We start from the raw sequence: 21,601 nt of genomic DNA on the forward strand, positions 1-21,601 counted from the left end.
CACATTAGAAATATGATATCTAAAATAAATGTTTAGATATTACTTAAAGTTTGAGCAACCAGTGTGCTTTCTCTTTTGCAGAACATACCTTTGTTAGCCTTTGTCTCATAGATATTTTTGTGAAAACACCATCTACAGTTGCTGTTTTGTTAAAATGTTAGGGGTTGCCACACAGTACCAACTGGGGCTGCACTCAAAGTGTAGTTAGTAAATGACAGGAGAAAATGTTCTTTTTGATGACTTTTATTTATTCGTCCATCATCCCAGTGTCATTTGATCCATCTTGCCACAGTTCAGAATTATTGGCACTCCCGGTATAGACAAGCTAAACGTCAGATAAATGCATCAAGTAATCAGCTATAACCCTTTCTTTGAAATATGTGAAATATTGCATCATGAGTGTAAAGAAATCTTTCAAAAGATAATTACAAAATTGTTGGCACTTTATTGTGTTTTTGGCATTCATGCAAAGTTCACTGAAGCCCACCTGATGCAATTCTCCCTTTATTTCTAACTGCTTCACCCATCAAGTTAATGCATCTTCAAACTTTAAAGAACCAACTCTAATTACTCCAGCACTCTGAAATACATCTTTTTTTGATAATAATAAAAATGTTATATGCAAAACAATGCTCCAACCATATGTTTAAATAAATCCCATTTTTATTATTATCAAAATAATACTTATTTTGTTAACCTATCATCTGTACCAAATGCCAATAATTCTGGGGGGCGCTATTATACAATTCAGTGAGAGAAGTGCAAACAAATGTATTTAGGCAATCATAATAACAACACACATTCTTCACTAAGATGATGAAGATATAGTGGATATAAAGAGCGAGACCTTACTGACATCTACTTCCACTGATCAAGTTACCTTTATTGCAGGCAACAGAAATACCCTGTCACACTTCTTAAGTGATAGCCTTAGCAATATATTTCATTTTGAACAGCTATTGATTCGTGTTTCTAATCATATCCTGGTTATTCAATTTGAATCCCAAAGTCTGAAATTCACCATGAAATGACTGGGCACACGCTTAGGACACAATTTAGGAATCAATAAAACGGTCCAGGCTATTTCACACCCTGAGAGGCTGTGAGGATGGAGGTGCTGTTATTCTGCCGACCTCATACCCTGTCTGTCATCCAAAGATTACAATTGTATGTCAGTCCAGAGTGCATTAAGAACCCTTTGATGAAAATCACAATTATTGTGTGTAGAGAGAGGGAGAGAGGAGAGGAGGAGTGTGTGTATTGCACATCTCAACATGTTGGAGTACAGAGCTTGTTCTCCAGAGCTCATCCTGAACCCTGTTAACGTTGTGTGAGTGTGCCGGGCAGATTTGGTCCGCTTTGTTGTTCTGCTCTGGCGGTGTCTTTCTTTCTTTCTTTCTGTCTGGCTCTGGGTTTTCTCTCTCTCTCTGCGGTTCGGCTGTTTTCCGTCAGATGTCAGGGCTGCTTCGGCCTCTCCAGCTTCATTAAGGGGTCTGCGGTGTCCGAGTCGCTGTGATGCTTCCTCTCCCGCGGGTGTTCAACTCTGCTGCAGCGTGTCCACGAGGGAGAGCGCATGTACCCTCCTCTGGGCAGTACAGGCTGGTGGGAACCTGGGTACCAAACACACAATTAAGTTACATTACATTACATTTAGCTGACGCTTTCATCCAAAGCGACTTACAGTAAGTAGGCTACATTCGACCAGGAAGATACAACCTTGAAGAAAACAGAATCATAAGTAGGCTATAGGCTACATCAGGTTTCATAGAGACACACATTTCAAGTGCTACTCAACTGGCTATAGATAAGCCAGTTCTTTATTAGTATATAAGTGCTTTGTTAGCAGTTCTTTGTTGGTAATTCTATCGCTCGAAGTGGAGTCGAAAGAGATGAGTTTTCAGTCTGTGCCGGAAGATGTGCAGGCTTTCTGCTGTCCTGATGTCAATGGGGAGCTCATTCCACCATTTTGGAGTTACAATGAAGTTACTAACAGTCATCCTGAGTCTGGAAGATACTAATATGGAATCATTCCCTAATCCTGTCAGCTTTCACATAACTATAACTTTATAATACTATGTAATGGTACTTGGCGTCAGTATACAGCTTAACACTGGCTTAAAGTATATTTCAAAGTGATATAACTTAATTGCAACAGATACCTTGCAGATAAAGTTGGTTTCTCCCAACCATCAGCAAATTTAAAAGGTATAATGACTTAAGTATAATAAACTTCTGCTTGTCTTATATTGTACTTCTTAAATATATATGTTCAAATATAACACAGTATTCATGTGTTAATAGGCCCAATTTTCAGTTTTAAGGAATGAGCTGCCAACATAATAAATTAAACCCTCTGGAGGGCTGTGAGATGTTTTTTTATTACAGCATTTTCAAGTATCAAGAATGATTTACCTACATTGGATTGACTTTTCCAATTTATAACAGAACATATGAAGTAATAAACCTCTAGTGAGTGGCCCAGCCCTTCCTATATTCTTCTGTATGTGACTCTCAGTGAAAAAAGTGACACCCCTCGTCTATAGCATACACTCTCTCTCACACACACACACACACACACACACACACACACACACACACACACACACACACACACACACACACACACACACACACACACACACACACACGCACGCGCACACGCACACGCACACACACACAGTACATGCCAGCTATTTCTAGATAGGCAACAGGTTCTTGTAAATGTGAGATTACAAGCTGTGAAAGTGTCATAATGCTAAGATTGGATAAGAAACTTTAAAAAAGAATCTAATTTGAGGCATCTTTTTGATCTCCAAAAGCATTCCTCAAACCAAAAGCTGCTTTCGCTTTTTAAAATCCAGTAAACTATAACAAATGTTTTAACTATACAAATATTATAAAATACAAATATTTCTTTTTGAATTTTGTTGTCGTTGCCGCTTTACACCACTTGGTGGTGATGTCCAGCCTGTCGTCTTTCTGACGACAGAAGAAGCTGTGACTTGCTCTATTCACACTTCACAGTCTAATGTTGGGTCTCTGGAAGGTCACGCTGGGAACCTGGCTCATATATCTCCCTGAAGCTACACCCATAACCTCACACACATTAGAGACTTACAGACGAGGAGAGAGGGAAAAGAGGGAGGAAGAAAAGGCGTATTGATCTAAAAAGATTGATGGCGTCTTCACTGGATTTTAATGAGGGACAACAACCTTCTCAGCAGCACGGAGGCAAGGCAAGGCAAGTTTATTTATATAGCACCTTTCAGCACCAGGCAATTCAAGGTGCTTTGCAAAAATGAAACACATTCAGACAAAGGCATTTAAAAACAGTAAAAGATAATAAAAGAAACATTAAAAGAAAAACAAAAAACATTTAAAATCAGTCATTAAAAAGCTAATAAAAGCTAATAAAATAAACATTAAAAGATAAAAGTTACAGTGCAGTCTAAGATATGAATAGTTCAATTATTTCGGTTCTTGATTTTTAATTTATTCACAGAACCTCCCTTTGGAAATCCGAACATTTCCGTCCCGATTGTTAATTTAGACTGATTGTTTTCACCATGTTATGCTCACATGACATCCACAATCGGACCCTCAGGAGGGTGTACTAGCCCCCTACTCTGCGTTCCATAACAAAGTCTTTAAGTGTTACCTGAACACCCCGTGTTACCAAAACACTATTTTTCACCCGTCGGTGCTGTAATACTTGTTCCTCAGTACAACTCACTTAAAAACTGATCGTAAACCCTGGCTACGATGGATATCCCAAATATCCTACTTTCGAGCAGTCCCTCTCATAAATGTCATGGAGAAATTAATTACGTCTGCTGCTGCAGCAATGCCACGATCACCTGCTTGATCGTTTGTGTGATTACATTTATGTGTGTCTAATCTGTTTTAGCCAGGAATAACATTTTTCCATTCATTCCACTCCAGATTTTTGTTGACCTGTATTTTTTTTTTTTTTGTGTGTTTTTTTGTTGACCCTGAACATAAATTCAGGAAAATTATTGGAACACACTAAGAGAAATGTTTGCACACCTGAGAGGTGAAGTCATTTCACACAACACACATCAACACACTCTCACTCCATAATCGTCCAGGAGCGACGTTTGGTCAGGGTCCCGTGGCGTGCAGTTGTGACGCTCCTAGGCTCCTTCAGCTTCACAAAGGGACGCAAAATAGCTTTCAACTGATTGCAATGTATTCCCATCTGCGGCGGGATTTGACGCTCATGGAAGCACGGCATTCGTTTGTGTCGGCTGCCCTTAAAGGCAATGTCCTTTCCCATTGGATAACAGAGAATTGTACACCCGGAAGTAAGTATTCCCCTTACTGTCGATTGATTTTACAGTGATATCTGCACTACTCATCGACTAAAAAACACCAGATTATTTTTGTTAATTACACAACATTGATTGGTTTAAATTGTGTGCAATGCTTTTGTATTTTTCCCCTTCGATTCGGAGAAACAAATATATTCTCGGAGCAAAGGATGGCTGAAGACACTACACTACCCAGAATCCCCAGCTATCGTTTAGGACTACACCATGTGCTCTGTTTGACAAACCCCGTGATTAGTTCTCAAGCTCTGTGATTGGTTGACCTCCAACTGCATTCCATATAAAAAAACGTTTCGTAAAAGATAAAATCATACGTTATTCAGCAGTGCTTGCTTTACTCTTTGAAAGTCATCACATGAATGCATTGTAATAAATGGTTTGGCTGCATTAAATATATTACACATCTGTCGTAGTTCTTTATTTTTATTTATCTACAGAGATCGGGCTCCGAATAAACCGGAAACTATTCTTTTACCGTTCAGTTTGATTTTCACAATAAAGTTAGTAGTAATATTTTGTTTTGATATTATTGGTTTTTATTAACTACTAGACCGCTGGGTCATGTTAAGACCATCTTTTCTGTGTTGCTGTGGGTTTTTTCCATCACTTTTGTGTTACAAATATCAAAACAATAACTAAATATATCCGTTGTAAACTAAACCAGAAACAGCAGTATATTTTATTTTGTTAACACTGTAAACTTGACAGCTTTTTAACCCAAACCACCTACTGGTTAAAGCACGTTATTACACGTTTAGAGTAATGCAATGCAGGTAGATTGTGTTGCTTTTTAATGACTGTTTAAAATGCCTTTTTCTTAATGTCTTTTATTATTATTAACTACTTGTTACTTGTTGCTAGGGACGTTGCTATCGATATTATTTTTGTTATGTTGTGTAAATGTTTAATGGTGTTATCTTTATTGCTACCCCCTTCCCAGTCAATGTATAGTGTTGGTCCACAGCGCAAACGTATTAGCAAATCCGCATCTAAAATTGTGGCATAGATCTACGTTATTTTCCCCTGTGCAATTCTCCATTTACTCAACAATAACACATAATTATCCTTGTGTTTATTTATTTGTTTGATTAATAAACACAAGTTGGAGTCCGTCAGGACCGAGGGTCGGAGCAGCTCATTTGCTTTAGAGAATATTACACCAGGAAGATTCTCTGCGCTTCGCTTGACAAACCCCGTGATAGTCCTCAAGCTCTGTGATTGGAGAGTGTGCTCCGAGGGTTACGCCGAGCGTCGAACAGCACTTGAAATGGGATGGAACCACGGCAGACTGTCCAAAACTGGATTTGAACAGGTCCACCGCGTCCCCCCTCCCCCACCCTGTCCCCAGAACTACACATGCTGGCTATTGTGTTTCGCAACATGTTCTCTATGGCACGTCTCTACTGGGAGTTGTAGTTTTAAAAGACGTTTTCGTATTTCCCATAATAAGAAGTTGCCAGTATTCAACTGTGTACATCCCTGGAGGTTTAGGGGACAGGAAACACTCACATTTAAAACATATAATTAATAAATGGGTGAAAATTGCTTGTGCCCATAATGGGCAGCATTAATATATATACTCACATGCCAGCTAAGGTCAGAAGAGCTTTATTTAACAGCTGGTCTTATGTTTGTGACCCCTCCTGTTGTTAATTGATAACATTACATTACATTACATTAATTGATAAGCCTGAAACATGCACTTGTCAAGGTTCAGAGGCAAATTTTGCAAATATGGCAGTAGCCATCGATCAGCTTAAGATAAGATATACTTCATTGATCCCAAGTTGGAACATTTGCGTTACATCAGCATGTGTAGCAGTTAAATATGCAGTGGTGTTTATTTGAAAATCATTTAGTATAATCACACAAATTCTGTATTTTATATTCAACAATTCTGTGTTCTTTATTTATTGATTGTTCAATACCTGACAAGGCCGGAGATGAAATATCTACATACATCTTATAAGAGTATAATACATTATGTATAATATCAGTTAAAATAAGTGCTTCAACATAGTTAACATTGCTGGAGGTATGCACACATATTGATAGATGTAATGCATTATTGAGGAACCTGCAACCCAAGTTTTTCATTCAGTGCATAACTACACCACAGTTGTGTAGCTATATGATATGTCAATACACCTTAGAAAATCTTGAAATCTTGAAAGGGATGTGCAAAATAATCATTATATACAGTCTTTAATTAACTATTAGTAGAGAATAACGAGTAATGAATATACTTTATAGGGATCGTATTAATATCTAATAATAAAAATAATGAAATTCAATAACATGCTTTAACCATTAGTTGTCCCTTTATATCAGCTGTGCACCTTTATGGTGTAAATACAGCCTATCTACCAATTGGATCAAATATAAAAGTCAGCCGAATTAGTGTTGATACTGCAAGGAGACGTATTGTGTGAAAAGAAATGTAAGATGTTGTTTAATGGCTGATATATTTATGATCCATGTCACGTTTTCAGTTCCTCATGTTTGTCTAGAGGTCTTCTCATCAGGGCTCTATAAATACAGAACTACGGCAGATATGTAATATGTAATGCAGCCGAACCGTGTATTACAATGCCGTTATGTGATGACTTTCAAAGAGAAAAGCAAGCACACTCGGAATAAAGTATTATTATTATTTTTTTTAAATGTTTTCGGTCTGTTTCCGGTATTTGTTAATGACGATGTGCTCTGAGATGTGAGACTGGAATTGCACAGGGGAAAATAACGTAGGCTATCTTTAGATGCGGATTTTGTTAAACTAATATGTTTAGGCTGTGGACCAACACTATACATTGACGGGGAAGGGGGTAGCAATAAAGATAACACCATTAAACAGTTACACAACATAACAGAAATAATATCGATAGCAGCGTCCCTAGCAACCACCTTGGTAACAATGAAAACGTCGCGATTTCCTGAAGTAATCTTCATAATAACTAGCAAACTAAAGATCATGTACATCCACTGCACACATAATCTGAAATAACAACTCATATTTCTCGCATCAAATGACATCAAAACTCATTTTAATGGCCAAACTAACTTTAAAATAGGCATTTTCCACCGAGAATAAAACGAAGTTCGGCCATGTTTTCTTTTTCTGCAGGGAGAAATTTGAAGATCACGTGACATAGACGCCAGCCATCGGAATGAATGGTGAAAAAAACGGGGTTTGTCAAACAGAGCACATGGTGTAGTCCAAACGATAGCTGGGGATTCTGGGTAGTGTAGTGTCTTCTGCCATCCTTTACTCCGAAAAAATATTTGTTTCTTCGAATCGAAGGGGGAAAATACAAAAGCATTGCACACAATTTAAACCAATCAATGTTGTGTAATTAACAAGGATAATCTGGTGTTTTTTAGTCGATGAGTAGTGCAGATATCACTGTAAAATCAATCGACAGTAAGAGGAATACTTACTTCCGGGTGTACAATTCTCCGTTATCCAATGGGAATGGACGCTCACATTACCTTTAAGGGCAGCCGACATAAACGAATGCCGTGCTTCCATGAGCGTCAAATCCCAACGCAGATGGGAATACATTGCAATCAGTTGAAAGCTATTTGCGTCCCTTTATGACGCTGAAGGAGCCTAGGAGCGTCACAATTGGACGCCACGGACACTGACCAAACGTCGCTATTGGACGCTTAGGGAGTGAGAGTGTGTTATGATCTGTTATGTACCACACAACACGTATAAACTGTTTAGAAACACTATATGGACAATACATTTATGTTTCTGTTTCCCATTTTCTGCATCACTTCACACGTCTACTTCTCAACAAATCCTCAGCCAAATCCTTCAAACAAACTCCCGTTCTCAAACATGACTCAAATCAACCATACAAAAACACACTACTTATTAATATTCTGAAATGTCATCTGCTCAAACTCCGGTGCTGCTACAACAACCAAGAAATATGAGGCCAAAGCTATGCCTGTTGAGGTTTTTCACGAAAGTGGGTAGTATGTTCGGTTTGGCTCATTATAAAACAAAGTGCAAACTTACTAGACAAAGTCAGCCTTTTGTTCATTGCCTCTGGAGCTGCTCTAAAACAGACACTTGATGAAAGTCTCAGTACTGATCTGTGCTGTCTGGCTATGAAGTTCACTAAACTGTGCATGAAAAATGTAATCTGAATCAGGATTTAAACTGCACATAGCTGAACGTTTGAGAGAGGAAGATGGGAATGGACAAATGGAAGAAAGACAGCATGGTAAACAAAACAAACAAGAGACAAGCATCTATAAATAATGTGCCAGTGTAGTAACTCAGAGTACGACAGATTATGATACTGTAAAGGCTTTTAAGGACCAGGCATTGTTCCCAGCAGGGAAAAGTGAATAATTCAGGAAGAACCTAAATTTAGCATGAACTCGCTCACCCATTTTTCTCCTCTCCTCTTCCTTTAACCTCTCCCTCAACTCCTACATGCCCTCAACGCACTGGCACACACTGGCCCACACTGGCACACACTCAGCAGTTTCCCATAGAGAATAATGCTCACACAGCACAGCTCAATTCTACCACATTTGCATTGCAACCTTTGACAAAAACTATTGAAATCAAAAAATGTTCAACAGCCCCCACCCTGAACACACTGATGACTTACCGAAACTCATAAATCTACTTGCATGAAAGAAAAAGGCTGAATAATTGCTGAGGATTTAACGAGATCCAGGAATTCAGATCTAACAGAACAGCTAGGATGTATGGATCAAACCATCGTCCATTTGTGCATCGCTGTTTGCATAAATCCTTTCTCACACACACCCACCCACTGCCATTGTCTGAACAGCCCAGTATCTGTATGGGAGGATAGATGTTCTTGTGTGAAATATATCATGTTGCTACTTTAGATTGCTGATTGTATATGTGACTCAAAATGATCACAGCATCAAACTTCTGCAATTGAAATAGCCTCATTCCAGAAAGCTAATTGTATAGAGCTGCGTCTTTTATGCCTTTGGTGATCATATGATTTTCTAAAAGTGTTTTGCTTGAGTATCAGCCTGAAGATTTTCTATAGCAAACGTTGTTGCCACATCTGTCTGGGATTTTTATATATACAAGCCATAAAGGAGGCAGACATGGAGACAGCGATTGGGAGTTAGGGATGGAGACAAGCTAAGAGACAAAGTGTGAATGAGAGGAGGATTGTGTCTGTGTGAGACAGCTCAGAGGTAGAAGCGGGAGCGCTGAAGAGAGGCACTGATAAATCTCATGTCGAAAAGGTTAAAGACTTTCTTGGAGGAGAAAAATAGGTTTGCCACTTTCTCAGGGGGCTGATTTATTTGTAGTCAAGGTTAATGTTGGTAAAAATACAACAGGAAATGACACATGCTGCTCATTGTGAGGTTGACAATTGCATTAACTAACAATAAGAAGAGATCAATCATCTGAATATGTCAGTCTGAGAGTGGAAACATTTAATCATTGTAGGATTTGTTTTATCTCTCGCAACGGAGGCTATGTAAATGAAATCAGTTAACATCATTACAGCTGCACGCCTCCTGACAGCAGGTCTTCAGCTTGATAAGAGCAGAGCAGCGGATGTCCGGCTTTGCAAGGCCTTGGACTAAAAGCTTCTGGGCTGTTGCATCTCCTGCACCTGGCTACTGAGAGCAGCTGAGGCCAGGACTGAGGGAAAGATTAATGAACCTTGGTGGTGTTAGAGCGGACAGCTGAGAAGGGTGGACAAGCTAAGAGTGTTTATTCTGCTCGGCTGTGTGAACATGTGTTTAAAACGTTTAGGAAGGACAATATGTATGGCATATAAGTATAATTTACCAACTTGTTTTATAGGTTTATGTTTTTGGTATTTAATTATGTTTGCATATGAGAAGCTGTAAAACATTTTGAGCTATCATCATTAACCACACTGAAATGAATTAATCATTGCATAATGGTTTTTCTAATTATGCATCTAATCTGAAATAATTAATGAGATTACTTGGATTAATTGTGTTTCCCCAGTAGAACAATGCTATAAATGACTTGATTTCACTTTTGAAAGGAAGCAAATACACAATACTTAAGGATATAGCATAATGTTGCGTTCACAACCTGTTTCAGCTGCCACTATGCAGGCAAACACATATCTTAATGCAGTTTTACGTAGATCCATATGATCTGTATGTCTGTAAAGAAACATTATGGCATTTTCTGGTAATGTTTTTGTTTTATTTTTGTACTTGTATTAGCAGAGACTACACTCAATGCACAAGGTTTTACTAAGAAACAAAGAACGTAGGTCTTTGAAGTAATAAATGCGCCTCTGCTACTTTAATTTAAATAATTGGCTGTGGAGCTGCAGACAGCAGCATATAGCACAGATGGCCCATTGGGACCATAACTCACACGCTCATCGCTGTGCCGCGATATGATACATTAGAAAAAAACATTAAAAAAAGAAGTGAGATAATGCTGGAATATATGCTAAGTGAGACATATAAGAGAAAATAAGAGTGACAGAAGCATGTAGAAAAGTATGAGGAAAACCCAGATTATTAACATTTTAAGATGTCTGTCTTTGCACTAAAGATGGAAGTACGGCTGATGACCCAAAATCAGTCAAGCACTGTTCTTCTGTGGATTCAAACTGTGAAGTCCATTTAGTTATTTGAATGTCATTGTCTCCAGAATGATGAATATCTGTTTTGAACCTTTAATGTATTCTCAGACAAAGTAGAATAATTGGTTACGCCCTTAGTCGATGAAAGTGTCAAAATCGAAAGTATGACATTTTTATCAAGAACATTTCTTCTTACTTTAAGGGCACAGTCCATGGTCAGAATATAAAATACTTCTAATACATTGTTTAAATGACGTCGATAGACCTTTAAATCTAATGCTACCTTGAAATCCTGTGTGCATGCTGGAGAGAGTTCACTGTCCGCATGCAGGATGAGGCTCTCACGTCATAAATAAAACACGGGCAAAGATTTTGTGCTTCCTCTTGCGCATCAGGGGAGAAAGACGACTTAGTGTTTATGCTGTACAGTACCTGCTGGGTGACACACATGCAGGGTCAGCTCTTTAATATACAATTGTGCATGACGCTCAACAAAACAATGTCTTCTTTATTACTGCTTTCCAGAATGACGGAGGTCCTAGTTGACATTTTTTGACAGACCGTAAATAAAACAGTTTTACATGAGAATCAGAAAGGATGGAACAATGTAGAAAAGGCAGTCAAACCTTTAGGGAAATGTATCTAGACACTGCAATGGAGTCCCTGAAGGGAGTCACTCAACATTTAAAATCATTACTGATCAGCATGATGTAAAATACCGTCCAGCTAGCACGCACACACACATGCACACACACACGCTCGCACACATTATCTGTGTTTATTGTAAAACCATATACATATCATTTTTCAGCAGGCCTTACCTGCTGGGGACTCGTTGTGGGTCTCCTCGTCAGAGTCAGCAAAAACTTCAGTCAGCTCCTGGTCGGACATGTCCGTCAGCTCAGTCAGATCCAGGAGGTCAAAGTGCACCTCCAAAGAAGACACACTACTCAGTGGTTCTGTGAGGCACAGGGAGAAAGAGGCATACTTTTAATCTGGAGGGAGGATGAGAGATGAAAATGATCCACTAGTTTTTCTGCTGAGAGTGTAGAATAAAAGTGTCTCTTTAAAAAGAAATGAAGTACCGCATATATTCTACACAGAGCTCCTCCTCCCATCATGCAACACTCTTGAATCTTCATTGTTCTCATAATCAGATCAATAGATGGCTTTCACAGCATTGTAAAATCTATTTCCAACAAATAACAATTTTACTCTTTCATTTGCCTTTATCTGTACATCTCTTGCAAGGATACGTCTCTGTACTCCAGTCATATTTCTCACAGTGGATGACTTGAATATGCCTCAGAGCTCCCCACTCCTCCACACCTGTGTGTTAATGCAGTCAGAGAATAATTGAAACAAGAGCCGAGGAGATGAAAATAGCCAGGTCTTTAACACATTGTGATCTCCATCTTTCCCCTGGGTGTGTTGCACCTGTTCATTTCTGCACACAATTCCTCGACAGGCAGGAGTCAGTGCTGCTTCACAGGGTCAAATTTAAATCAACGTGTGAGGCTCCGCATTCCAAACAGGCTGACCTCAAACGTCATATGGTAATGTGATGCAAGACAAATATATTCAAAGACTCTGTATTACACACATAAATCCTAGCGAGGGTCCAACAGCATCTGCTTGTCTCAGCATCGCTCGAGTAAGGAACATATCCCTGTGTAATAGAGCTGAACTAATCTGCCATTATAGTGAGAAAGATGTTTGGAGACAGCACTGAGGCAGGTGTGTTTGTATTTCCTTATGAATCAGTGGATGCCTGTCTGCCATGCAACGTCAAGACGGAATCAAACACTTCACTAATTGTTTGTGGGCGTGTGGAGAAAACGATGGGTTATGTGACAGGTTGAAAGCTGTTATTATCCCATGTTGTTTCCCTGCTGTTTTCCAGGCTGTTTAGACAAGGTTGTAGGTTGAAGAGGCAAAACCCACTCTCCTGCTGCTTCTGTTAAATCTAATGCCCTGCATCCTGCTTAAGCACATATTAATACAAAGCAGACGGATCATCGCGCTGGAGCAGTGGCTGGTGATGCGATGGTTAATAAAAACACTCAATATCATAAATACCGGGAGACACAATGAATATAACATAAGTAAGCAGTGATTTGAGAGAATGTAAATAAGGATATGAGCAATGAAAATTTAGTAAGACTAAGTTCAAGGGGATGAAACCCCAAGACCAACCTCTCCTGTCCTTTATTTTACAAAACTTCTGCTCTACTCCAAATGTACAGTCCTACCCATTTTTTCCGTCATGTTTACATAAAGGACATGTCGGCCATGACCCAGGCAGATATGATATGTATGAACATTAAAAAAGATAGTGGCCAGCATATAAAAGCCCCACAGTAATTTCTACAAGAAAAGACTGAAGGAAGACCATAAGAGATGCAGAAAGAGAGAAATAGAGGTGTTATTTGTATAAGTTAAGACTTTAGGACGAATAAAAAGCATATCAGAACTAATCCTTTTTAGTATAGTATAATTATTTATGCTATTTCCAATCCCATTTTGAATGTAGAAGGTTTTAACACTTAAAAAGAGACCACCTATGGGACTTTTAGCTTCTCCCCACTGCTTACGTCTTAGCTCACAAATGGCCAGATTATTGATCACATGCAACTTTCATACAGGAATGTGAAAATAGCAGCCTGAGGCTTGACGTCACATGACTCCCTTTACCTTTGTCTCCCCCCGCACCTTCAATGTCACTATTACTGACACCCTGGTACACACATGTAGCTGCTTTGCCTGATGCTGATTTTAATGACTGATTGAACCACAGCAATATTGTTTTAGAGTTTTTATATGTTTAACTGCTATGCCTGTCATCTTTGCGCTATGTGTTTGTGTTGTCTCCTGGGTTCTGTAGTGCCCGGAGTGTGTCTTTTTATTTCCTCCCAAACCCCATCCCCTCAGGAAGTCTTTGCCTCCTGTCAGGTCATCATTGTAAATAAGAATTTGTTCTTAATTGATTTTCCTGGATAAATAAAGGTTCTACTACTACTACTACTACTACTACTCCTTTACAGTACAATAATATAATTGTCCTATAAGTCACTTCATCAAAGGGTAAAGCTCAACAGTTTCCATTACCACCCCATGAACCACTGCACCGCATATAATTAAACAGCAGCAAAGAAAAGCAGCAGACAACATTCACATCACTCTGCTGTCTGATAGTATAGTTGAACATATTCATTGGAGAAACACTGCATTATGCAATTACTGGTTACAAGAATCACATAGAACCTGCCTTTTTCTATTTCTTTCTTTTGACTGTTTTTAAATATATTTGCTTTCCCCTCAGGCTGTGAGGTGCCTGCAAATAGCTATCACTCTTGTTGACCCCCTTTCCAAGAAACTGGTGGCGGGGGTGTTATTAAAGAGGTGAAGATGAAGGGAAACGAGGGAGAGGGTGGATGCTGGGAAAATGAGAGGTGAAGCTATATGTAAGAAAGGGAAATGTTAAAGAATAATAGGGGAATAAAAGAGAAAGTATTTTGCGGAAAGAAGGCATTATAAAAAAAAATCCTTGCATTAGTTTCTGCCATTTTCTTCAGTTGGTTAAAAGGTTCTTCACATTCTGCTTTGCTTGTTTTTAACCTCATCTTCCCCATCTTCTTTTTTCCTCTCCCACACCCTTTTTCCTTAAATAATTGATCAGTGCGTTCTTTCTTCCACGCAGACACACTGAAACAACTGCCTCCATCTCAAAAGCCAATCAGGAGGGCTTTGAGACGGCAGTGGAGAAGACTGACAATAGAGAATTCACACTGAGACAAAAAAAAGGGGACTTTGTGCCTAAAGCAGATGGATGATTTAAAAGAAGCAAGCAAGCAAGCATACAGTCTGTTGGCCCATAAAGTGAAATGTGTGTCGTCTGAACTGTTTCAACTCCTTTTTGGCACATTTTTCATCATTTGCTTGATACCACACTTATGAATTCATGCCTTTGTAGTTACAATTAAAATGTCAGAAATGTAGGTACCATCAATTCACTGAAAAATAAAAGCATTTTCTCTTTAATTTAGAATATCACAGCAAGACAAATAAGTGTCTGCATGCTGTACATTTAATAATCTATCAAAAGGATTCCTTTCATTTAGTTCAGTTAGTTCATTAATCAGTTAGATTCAACGGATGGAACAAAGAATAGGGAGGATGGGTATGAGAGAGGGGTTAACATTTGGGAGAAGGGATAAGGGAGCAAAGGGAATGTGCCTTGCATGCTGAAAACATGTAATCCCCGCCCTCTCTCTACTGGCACATCAGGGCTCTGAGGTCATTTTTCAAATCCGAGAAGCTTGTACTGACATCTAGGCTTTGATTGAGTGGAGAAGATTGAGAAAGGACTTCGGTATGAGACAGTATAATAAACAAGCAATTCCAAAAAACATGTTCTCCTGCATCTGTTGCTCGTGGGTTATTTTCTCCTCACAGCGACTGAGCATGCTGCCATCCTCACTTGCACAGTTATTTTCTGTTGCATTGTTTGCCAATCAACCGCTGACAGGTAAACAAGCACTGATTTCTAACAGCGAATCCATCAATTTGAAAATGTCATAAAAGTTTTAAAGAAAAACATGATTTTACAACACCCTGCTGAAATGTTTCATGAATAATGCATGGTTTACTTACCAAAGATTTAAATCAAGTGGAAGGAAAGTTTGTGAATCTCACTTTTTTTCTACTTCAACATTTCTTGCAGTTGCAAACAACTCAAACTTGCTCTTCTCATAAACCTCTTTTTAAGGTAGGCTGTTTGCTCAAGGTCTAAAAATAAATTTTGAAGATGAACTATAGTCTGTCTTTATGGAAATAAAACTGCAGCACTAGGGAGGAATGGCTTTCCGTGTTATTAAATATGAAGCTGCACTGGACAACAAACTTAAATGAAAAATATATTTTAGAGCACGCACTCTTTTTAAAATGTCTGATCATTCAATGATTGGGGAGAAAACGTACTGTAACAACAGGGATGATCATCTTGATTCAATGTTTTCTCAGGATGGGATCTGTTCTTTCTCTCTCTATGCCACACAAACTATCAGCTGACCTGTCAGGTGGCACTGTTAGTTAGTGGGTCACGTCGAGACACAGACATTAGCTCCTGGATGAGTGGCCTCTCTGAAAAAGTGTTTGGTTGGTGAAGCAGATAAAGGTTTCCTTGTCACCCGTGCAGCCCCAGTATCTGCCTCTGTGCCTGGGCTATGAGCCTGGCACGTACAGGGCAGCTTCTGTAAGGGACGCACAATGAGTCCTTTCAACTCAGACTAAGCTGCAGTGGTCTTTGAGAATGTGGGACTAGAAAACCTGAAATAGGCAGCACTAACTCAGTGGGTTTATAGTTTGGAGCAGATCCACCCGAACTCTATTGGATGAGGATGTAAATAGACCAGAATAAGATACCTGACATGTTGTAGGAGATAGCTTTATGGGGAATTAATTATGTGTTACTCCATTTTACTGCACATCGATCCAGTAGTGACTGCCTCTGAAAATACACTCTTTAACAGAAGCATGGTGTCTTCTGTCATCTTTATTTCATATCTCTTCTTTGTTGGAAACAAATGTATCGATCAAATATCTTGCTCAGAGCATTTCCACCCATAATTACACTATTATGCAACAATAAATGTTCATCACTGTTTCACATTCTGAATATTGACTTCTCAATACCCTGCACTTCCCTGGGTACTCACGTCTTTTCTCAGCGATGTGCAGGAGGCTTGCAGTGTGCCCCAACAGGCTGCCCTCCTCCTCCTCCCCTGGGAGGTGGAACAACTCCTTGGATATGTCACCGGAGCTGGAGGGCTTCAGCAGCTTCTGGATGTCTGTATTGGGATCTACCGGCACACATAGGCACAGCACAGATAGTCAGAGGGAGCCAAGAGAACAAAAAGATAGATATGTTGATAGGTTTTTAGATTTTTAATAAAGGATATCTTTAGATATACTGAATACTATATGATATTACTCTGTAGATCTCAGATTAAGCTCCAAGAAAACTGATTGCAATGAAGGGGAAGATATGGCTTTAGTGATCCTAAGCACTAAGAAGAGGCAATTTTGGACCCACTGTCTAATTGATGTTCTGTATTTGTCCTCCACGTTTACCCAATATTACGTTTTCCCAGTCAATCACTAAATTCAATTGACATTAATTCTCAGATAACTAACTGCATCACCAATCATCTTTTCCTATCATATTCTTAAAAGCATTCATAGGCATTCTGTCTTTTGTCAATCCTGTATGCATTTCTGTTTACATCTTTGTGTGCATGTGTAAACACAGTGTTGTATGTTGTATAATAATTAATAATAATTCCTTACATTTATTATAGCGCTTTTCCAGTGCTCAAAGCGCTTTACATAGATGTGTGGTTCCTTGAAAGAAGATTGGTTAACTTGCCTGTTGTTATAGTTGTTACATAATTGTCATTTTAATGTTTCTATAAACAATATGCATTCTGACAGCCTGGCCATGCTTTTGAAACCAACACATCTATTCAAAATTGGAAAACAAGTCCACACAGGTTATTAACAAAGTCTTAAAAATAGATAGCACCTAAAATAGAATCCCTTCAAATGCAGGAGTATGCACAAACTCAGTTCGCCTGTTTCACACAGCTAAAAGCACAGTGGAGTGAGACTGTGATGAGACTCGGTGAGGTTAGGAGAGGAGAACAGAAAAGCTTTTCATTTAACTGAAATAATACAGAAATTGAAATTGCAACATCGACTATAGACAAATTGCAGGAGGCACATGTGATTTGGTGGTTACAACAAATCAAGCATGTTGGATTTATTATAGAATAGAGTTTTTATAAATCAAAACTGAAAACGAAACTGTGTTTGGAGCAACATTAGCAACATGGCAGGATGGCTTTTTTTTTTCTAATAACATGTAGATCTGATGGAAAGAAGTGTGGGAGTATAGCAGATTCCTGATGGGCCTCGCCAGATGGCTGCTGGTAGATATTTCTTCCTGCAGTATGCTCTTAGACAGTTGAATTTCACATTTCAGTTACACCGAAAGCTAAGCCAGAACAAGATGGATTCAGCTTTTACTCTGAGAAGCAGTGTTCATTGCATTCTATTGATTCATTTCCCCAGCGAGAAGCCACAGAAACTGAAAGGCTATAAAGTTACCTCAGTTATAATGAAATGTTTGTTCAATAGACTATCTACGAGCAGCTTTGGATTCCATTACCATCATCTTCTTCAGCAAATATCCATAGTAGAAAAAAGCAGGACTTCCATTGCCTTAAGGCAGTTTATCCTCCGCCCCTCCACCAAAGCTAATTTGATGCATTAACTCTAAAATTGGATTGGAAGAGTAGAGGGCTGTTGGAGTTGCAGTGCATTATTAAAAAAACTTTTAATAATTTATTTGTGTTTCATAAGGAAATATAGAATACACACAACATTACTGCATATCACATAAAGACATGTTTAGGTTTTTAGCCACAGATACACCTACCATCTAAGACAAATGCGTTGTGTAAATTTACTTCTTCGTGTATGGCTAAATGTGTTATAGTTTGATGGAGATGAGATTGGCTCTCAGTCTCAGTAACGATGTTTGTTATGTGACAGAAAAAACAGATCTTTCAAGAAAGTCAGAATATAATCTGCCTGTAAAGGAGGACAAGTTTACACAGATGGCCTGGTCTAGCCACAACCTGCGAAAGCGGCTGGGAAGAAGTTAGAATAAAAAACAAGAAATAGAAGTTTATGCAGACCCTGTCTAGCCGTGACTGTCTGTGAATCAGCTAACTCTAGACATCAGACAGACAGACAGACAGACAGACAGACAGACAGACAGACAGAAGGACGGAAGGACAGACGGAAGGACATACAGACGGAGAGAGGGAAAGAAAAGGAGAGGGATGGAGGATGAAAATGATCTAGTGAATATTTGCCAAAGGTTTAATCAAACCCAGTGTCCTGGTTCAATAAATCAATCGCTGTTTGTAACGCAGGCAGGAGGAATTACCATCCTCTCTCAACACCCTTTTCACAAGATCATTTAACTTGGTGATTGCTCTTCATCTTCTGTACTTTAAAGTAATTGGATGCATTTATTGTTTTACTAATTTTTTTTAGAGATTTAGCATTTCTAAAAAGATCTCTTAACATTGATGACCAAATTACTGTGCAGAAGTTAGGGATACGTAGACCCCAACATTCAGTCTCAGTTTATAGTGTTTTGGTGCGTATTCCAAAATATTATCCTCACAGCTATAGGCTTACATTATGTGGCTGTTGGCACAGAGCAGCCATAGAACTAAAACTGCACTTCAGAAGTCCCACTTAGTGACCGATTCCTGTGATACATCATAATAATGTTGTTCACTCTAATTCAATATCATCGTACTGAAGAAATAATCTCTCAATTTTTCATGGGCAGGTAATTCTGGCCCTCAGCAAGAACAAGTAGTGGTTGGATACTGTCTGTAAACAATGATTGGTGGAACAGAGCCATAGCAGGAAGATAACATTACCCATTATCTGTCCAAATTGCAACTTATAGTGGCTGCAGAGACATTACTTTACCCTTGAGGTAGAACAGAGTAATAAAGCATCATTTTAATAGTGCTTGAATGCACCCTGCTGGTTCAGATGCAACTAATCCGCTGACAAATAAACTACCCTTTTATGGCTTTGCCTCATAGTATGATATACATGTATAAAATGTATCAAAGCTCATGTTATAATGATATTGTCATATTTATAGACTGTACATCAAATATTAACTCAGATACATTCCAATACTCAGTCTACTATGTATACAAGCAAAGTTACATTTTCAACCCTTTGACTGTTTAGATGTTACAGTGCAATAGTGAGGCATTGTGCAGAGCTACCAAACAGCACAGGCTTCTCTGGATGGTCTTTACACAAAGGCCACAGCCATCCACTATTGTACTACAATTTGTATTTCAGTCCAGCTTTTGCATGGTTGACCTTCAGTGTGTGGATATAAAAAGACCATACTGATGGGCAATAGACTCAACATGAAGCTTTAGTGTAAAAATGAACCCTCTACGACTGGATCCTATAGGAGAGGGAAAATGACCAAGGACAGAGCATAGTAAATAGTGCACTGCTATATTTATACCTTATCTATATCAGTGACTTAATTTTGACAAGACAAACACCAAAGTGTAGTTATATGATTTAAACCAGCTCTTCTAACACATATCATTCAGTCCTCCCATTTAGAAAGTGTCCACACACATATTGTAAAAAGACACTAACTTACTACACACAGGGTATCCAGACCACAAATCATTCCAAAGACAAAGACACTCAGAAACAACCAGAGAGAAAAGAAAGAATAAAAAATGGCTTTTACCTGGGCTCCCTGCCCCTCCCTGTGCCTCCATGCAGCTCAGCTGAGTGTCCTGTTGTTCACCACACCAGCATCGGAGAGTGGAGGGGACAAACAGGGAGGGAAGAAGGGAGAGGCAGGGGGAGAGTGTGTCTGTGTGTGCATATGAGAGAGAGTAGGGTGGGGTGGGTTTGTAGACACGGCAAGACCTCTCCTCTCCAAAGACTCTGCTCCTCCTCTTCCTTTTTCTGTTGTCGTTCGTACTAGATTCCCCCCACAGGTGATGTTGGTAGCTGTTCTCGCTCAGTGCACCTGCCCCGCTCTGCCATCAGAGCCGTCTGACTGCTGCACTGCCTCACAGAGCGAGTCCACCACAGAGAGGGAGGTCTGGGAACAGCGACATCGCTGAAAATGTCTAAGCCACTTGTTTCAGTAAATGCAGCATTGAGAGGCTTGGCTTGGTATGTACAGAATACACAGAGAGAGAGAGAGATATCTAGTACAAAAGAGTGAGAGAAAAAGAGAGAGAGAGAGGGAGGGAGGGAGGGAGGGAGGGAGGGTTGAATTGACAGCCTGCCCAGACTGGGTGTGTCAGGGAGGTCTATGGGCCACTGGAGAGAGGAAATGGTGTGTGTGCCTGTGCGTGGATAAGTATGACCATGTGTATGTCTATGACTGTAGCATAACAATGTCTGGATATAGAAGTTATTAAACCTAATGATGGGTCAGTTCATGTCAAATATATACTGCTCAGGCATGGTGTCAGGATAAACCAATTGCCAATCAAACACAGTTGAAGGACATGACAGATGATACAAATTGCATGTCTGTGGTACAGGATGAACACAATACCTTCAGAAAAAGCAGAACATGGTCCTCCTTTCTGTTTAGGGGGGGATCTTTTAGTAGAGCTTGCCCTCTAGTGGTGGACTCTAACACCTTCAGGTTGTCATGCCTAGTAAACATCAGAAACCCCAACTCCTGTCTCCTTTAAAAAAAAGTCTATTTTATTATTATGTAGGCTGATATCATTTTGTCTCTGGTAATTTGAGCAATGTGGTTACCTTGTATTTTAATGCTGCAATCCACAATATGTATTTAAATTGTTCAAGAAATAACAGTATGTTTTTTAATGCAAGTGTTTATGGTGTGAATATCGTTGGATGTCCCTTTTTCTTCAATTGTCTGTCCAGTAAAATAGAGCTGTTACGGTTATGTATTTAAGAGTTATGGTTACAATGATCCTTATAAATTCACACAAGTAGAATGTGTTTCCCCCTCATGCCTGACTGATACCTCCTTGTTTA

The 21,601-nt window shown here is 39.2% G+C and overlaps 1 protein-coding gene across 1 annotated transcript; it reads right to left on the reverse strand.

Moving 5' to 3' along the window:
• Nucleotides 1-227: 227 nt before the first annotated feature.
• Nucleotides 228-20,772, reverse strand: dbndd1 (dysbindin domain containing 1). Its single transcript, XM_034106315.1, has 4 exons — nucleotides 20,319-20,772; nucleotides 16,660-16,803; nucleotides 11,764-11,901; nucleotides 228-1,610 (listed from the first exon to the last, which is right to left on the reverse strand). The coding sequence occupies exons 1-4, from the start codon at nucleotides 20,347-20,349 to the stop codon at nucleotides 1,456-1,458; spliced, it is 468 nt and encodes a 155-aa protein (XP_033962206.1). The 5' UTR covers nucleotides 20,350-20,772; the 3' UTR covers nucleotides 228-1,455.
• Nucleotides 20,773-21,601: the final 829 nt, after the last annotated feature.

Source organism: Pseudochaenichthys georgianus, chromosome 3 (genome assembly GCF_902827115.2).
Source record: "Pseudochaenichthys georgianus chromosome 3, fPseGeo1.2, whole genome shotgun sequence".
NCBI classification, from domain to species: domain Eukaryota; kingdom Metazoa; phylum Chordata; class Actinopteri; order Perciformes; family Channichthyidae; genus Pseudochaenichthys; species Pseudochaenichthys georgianus.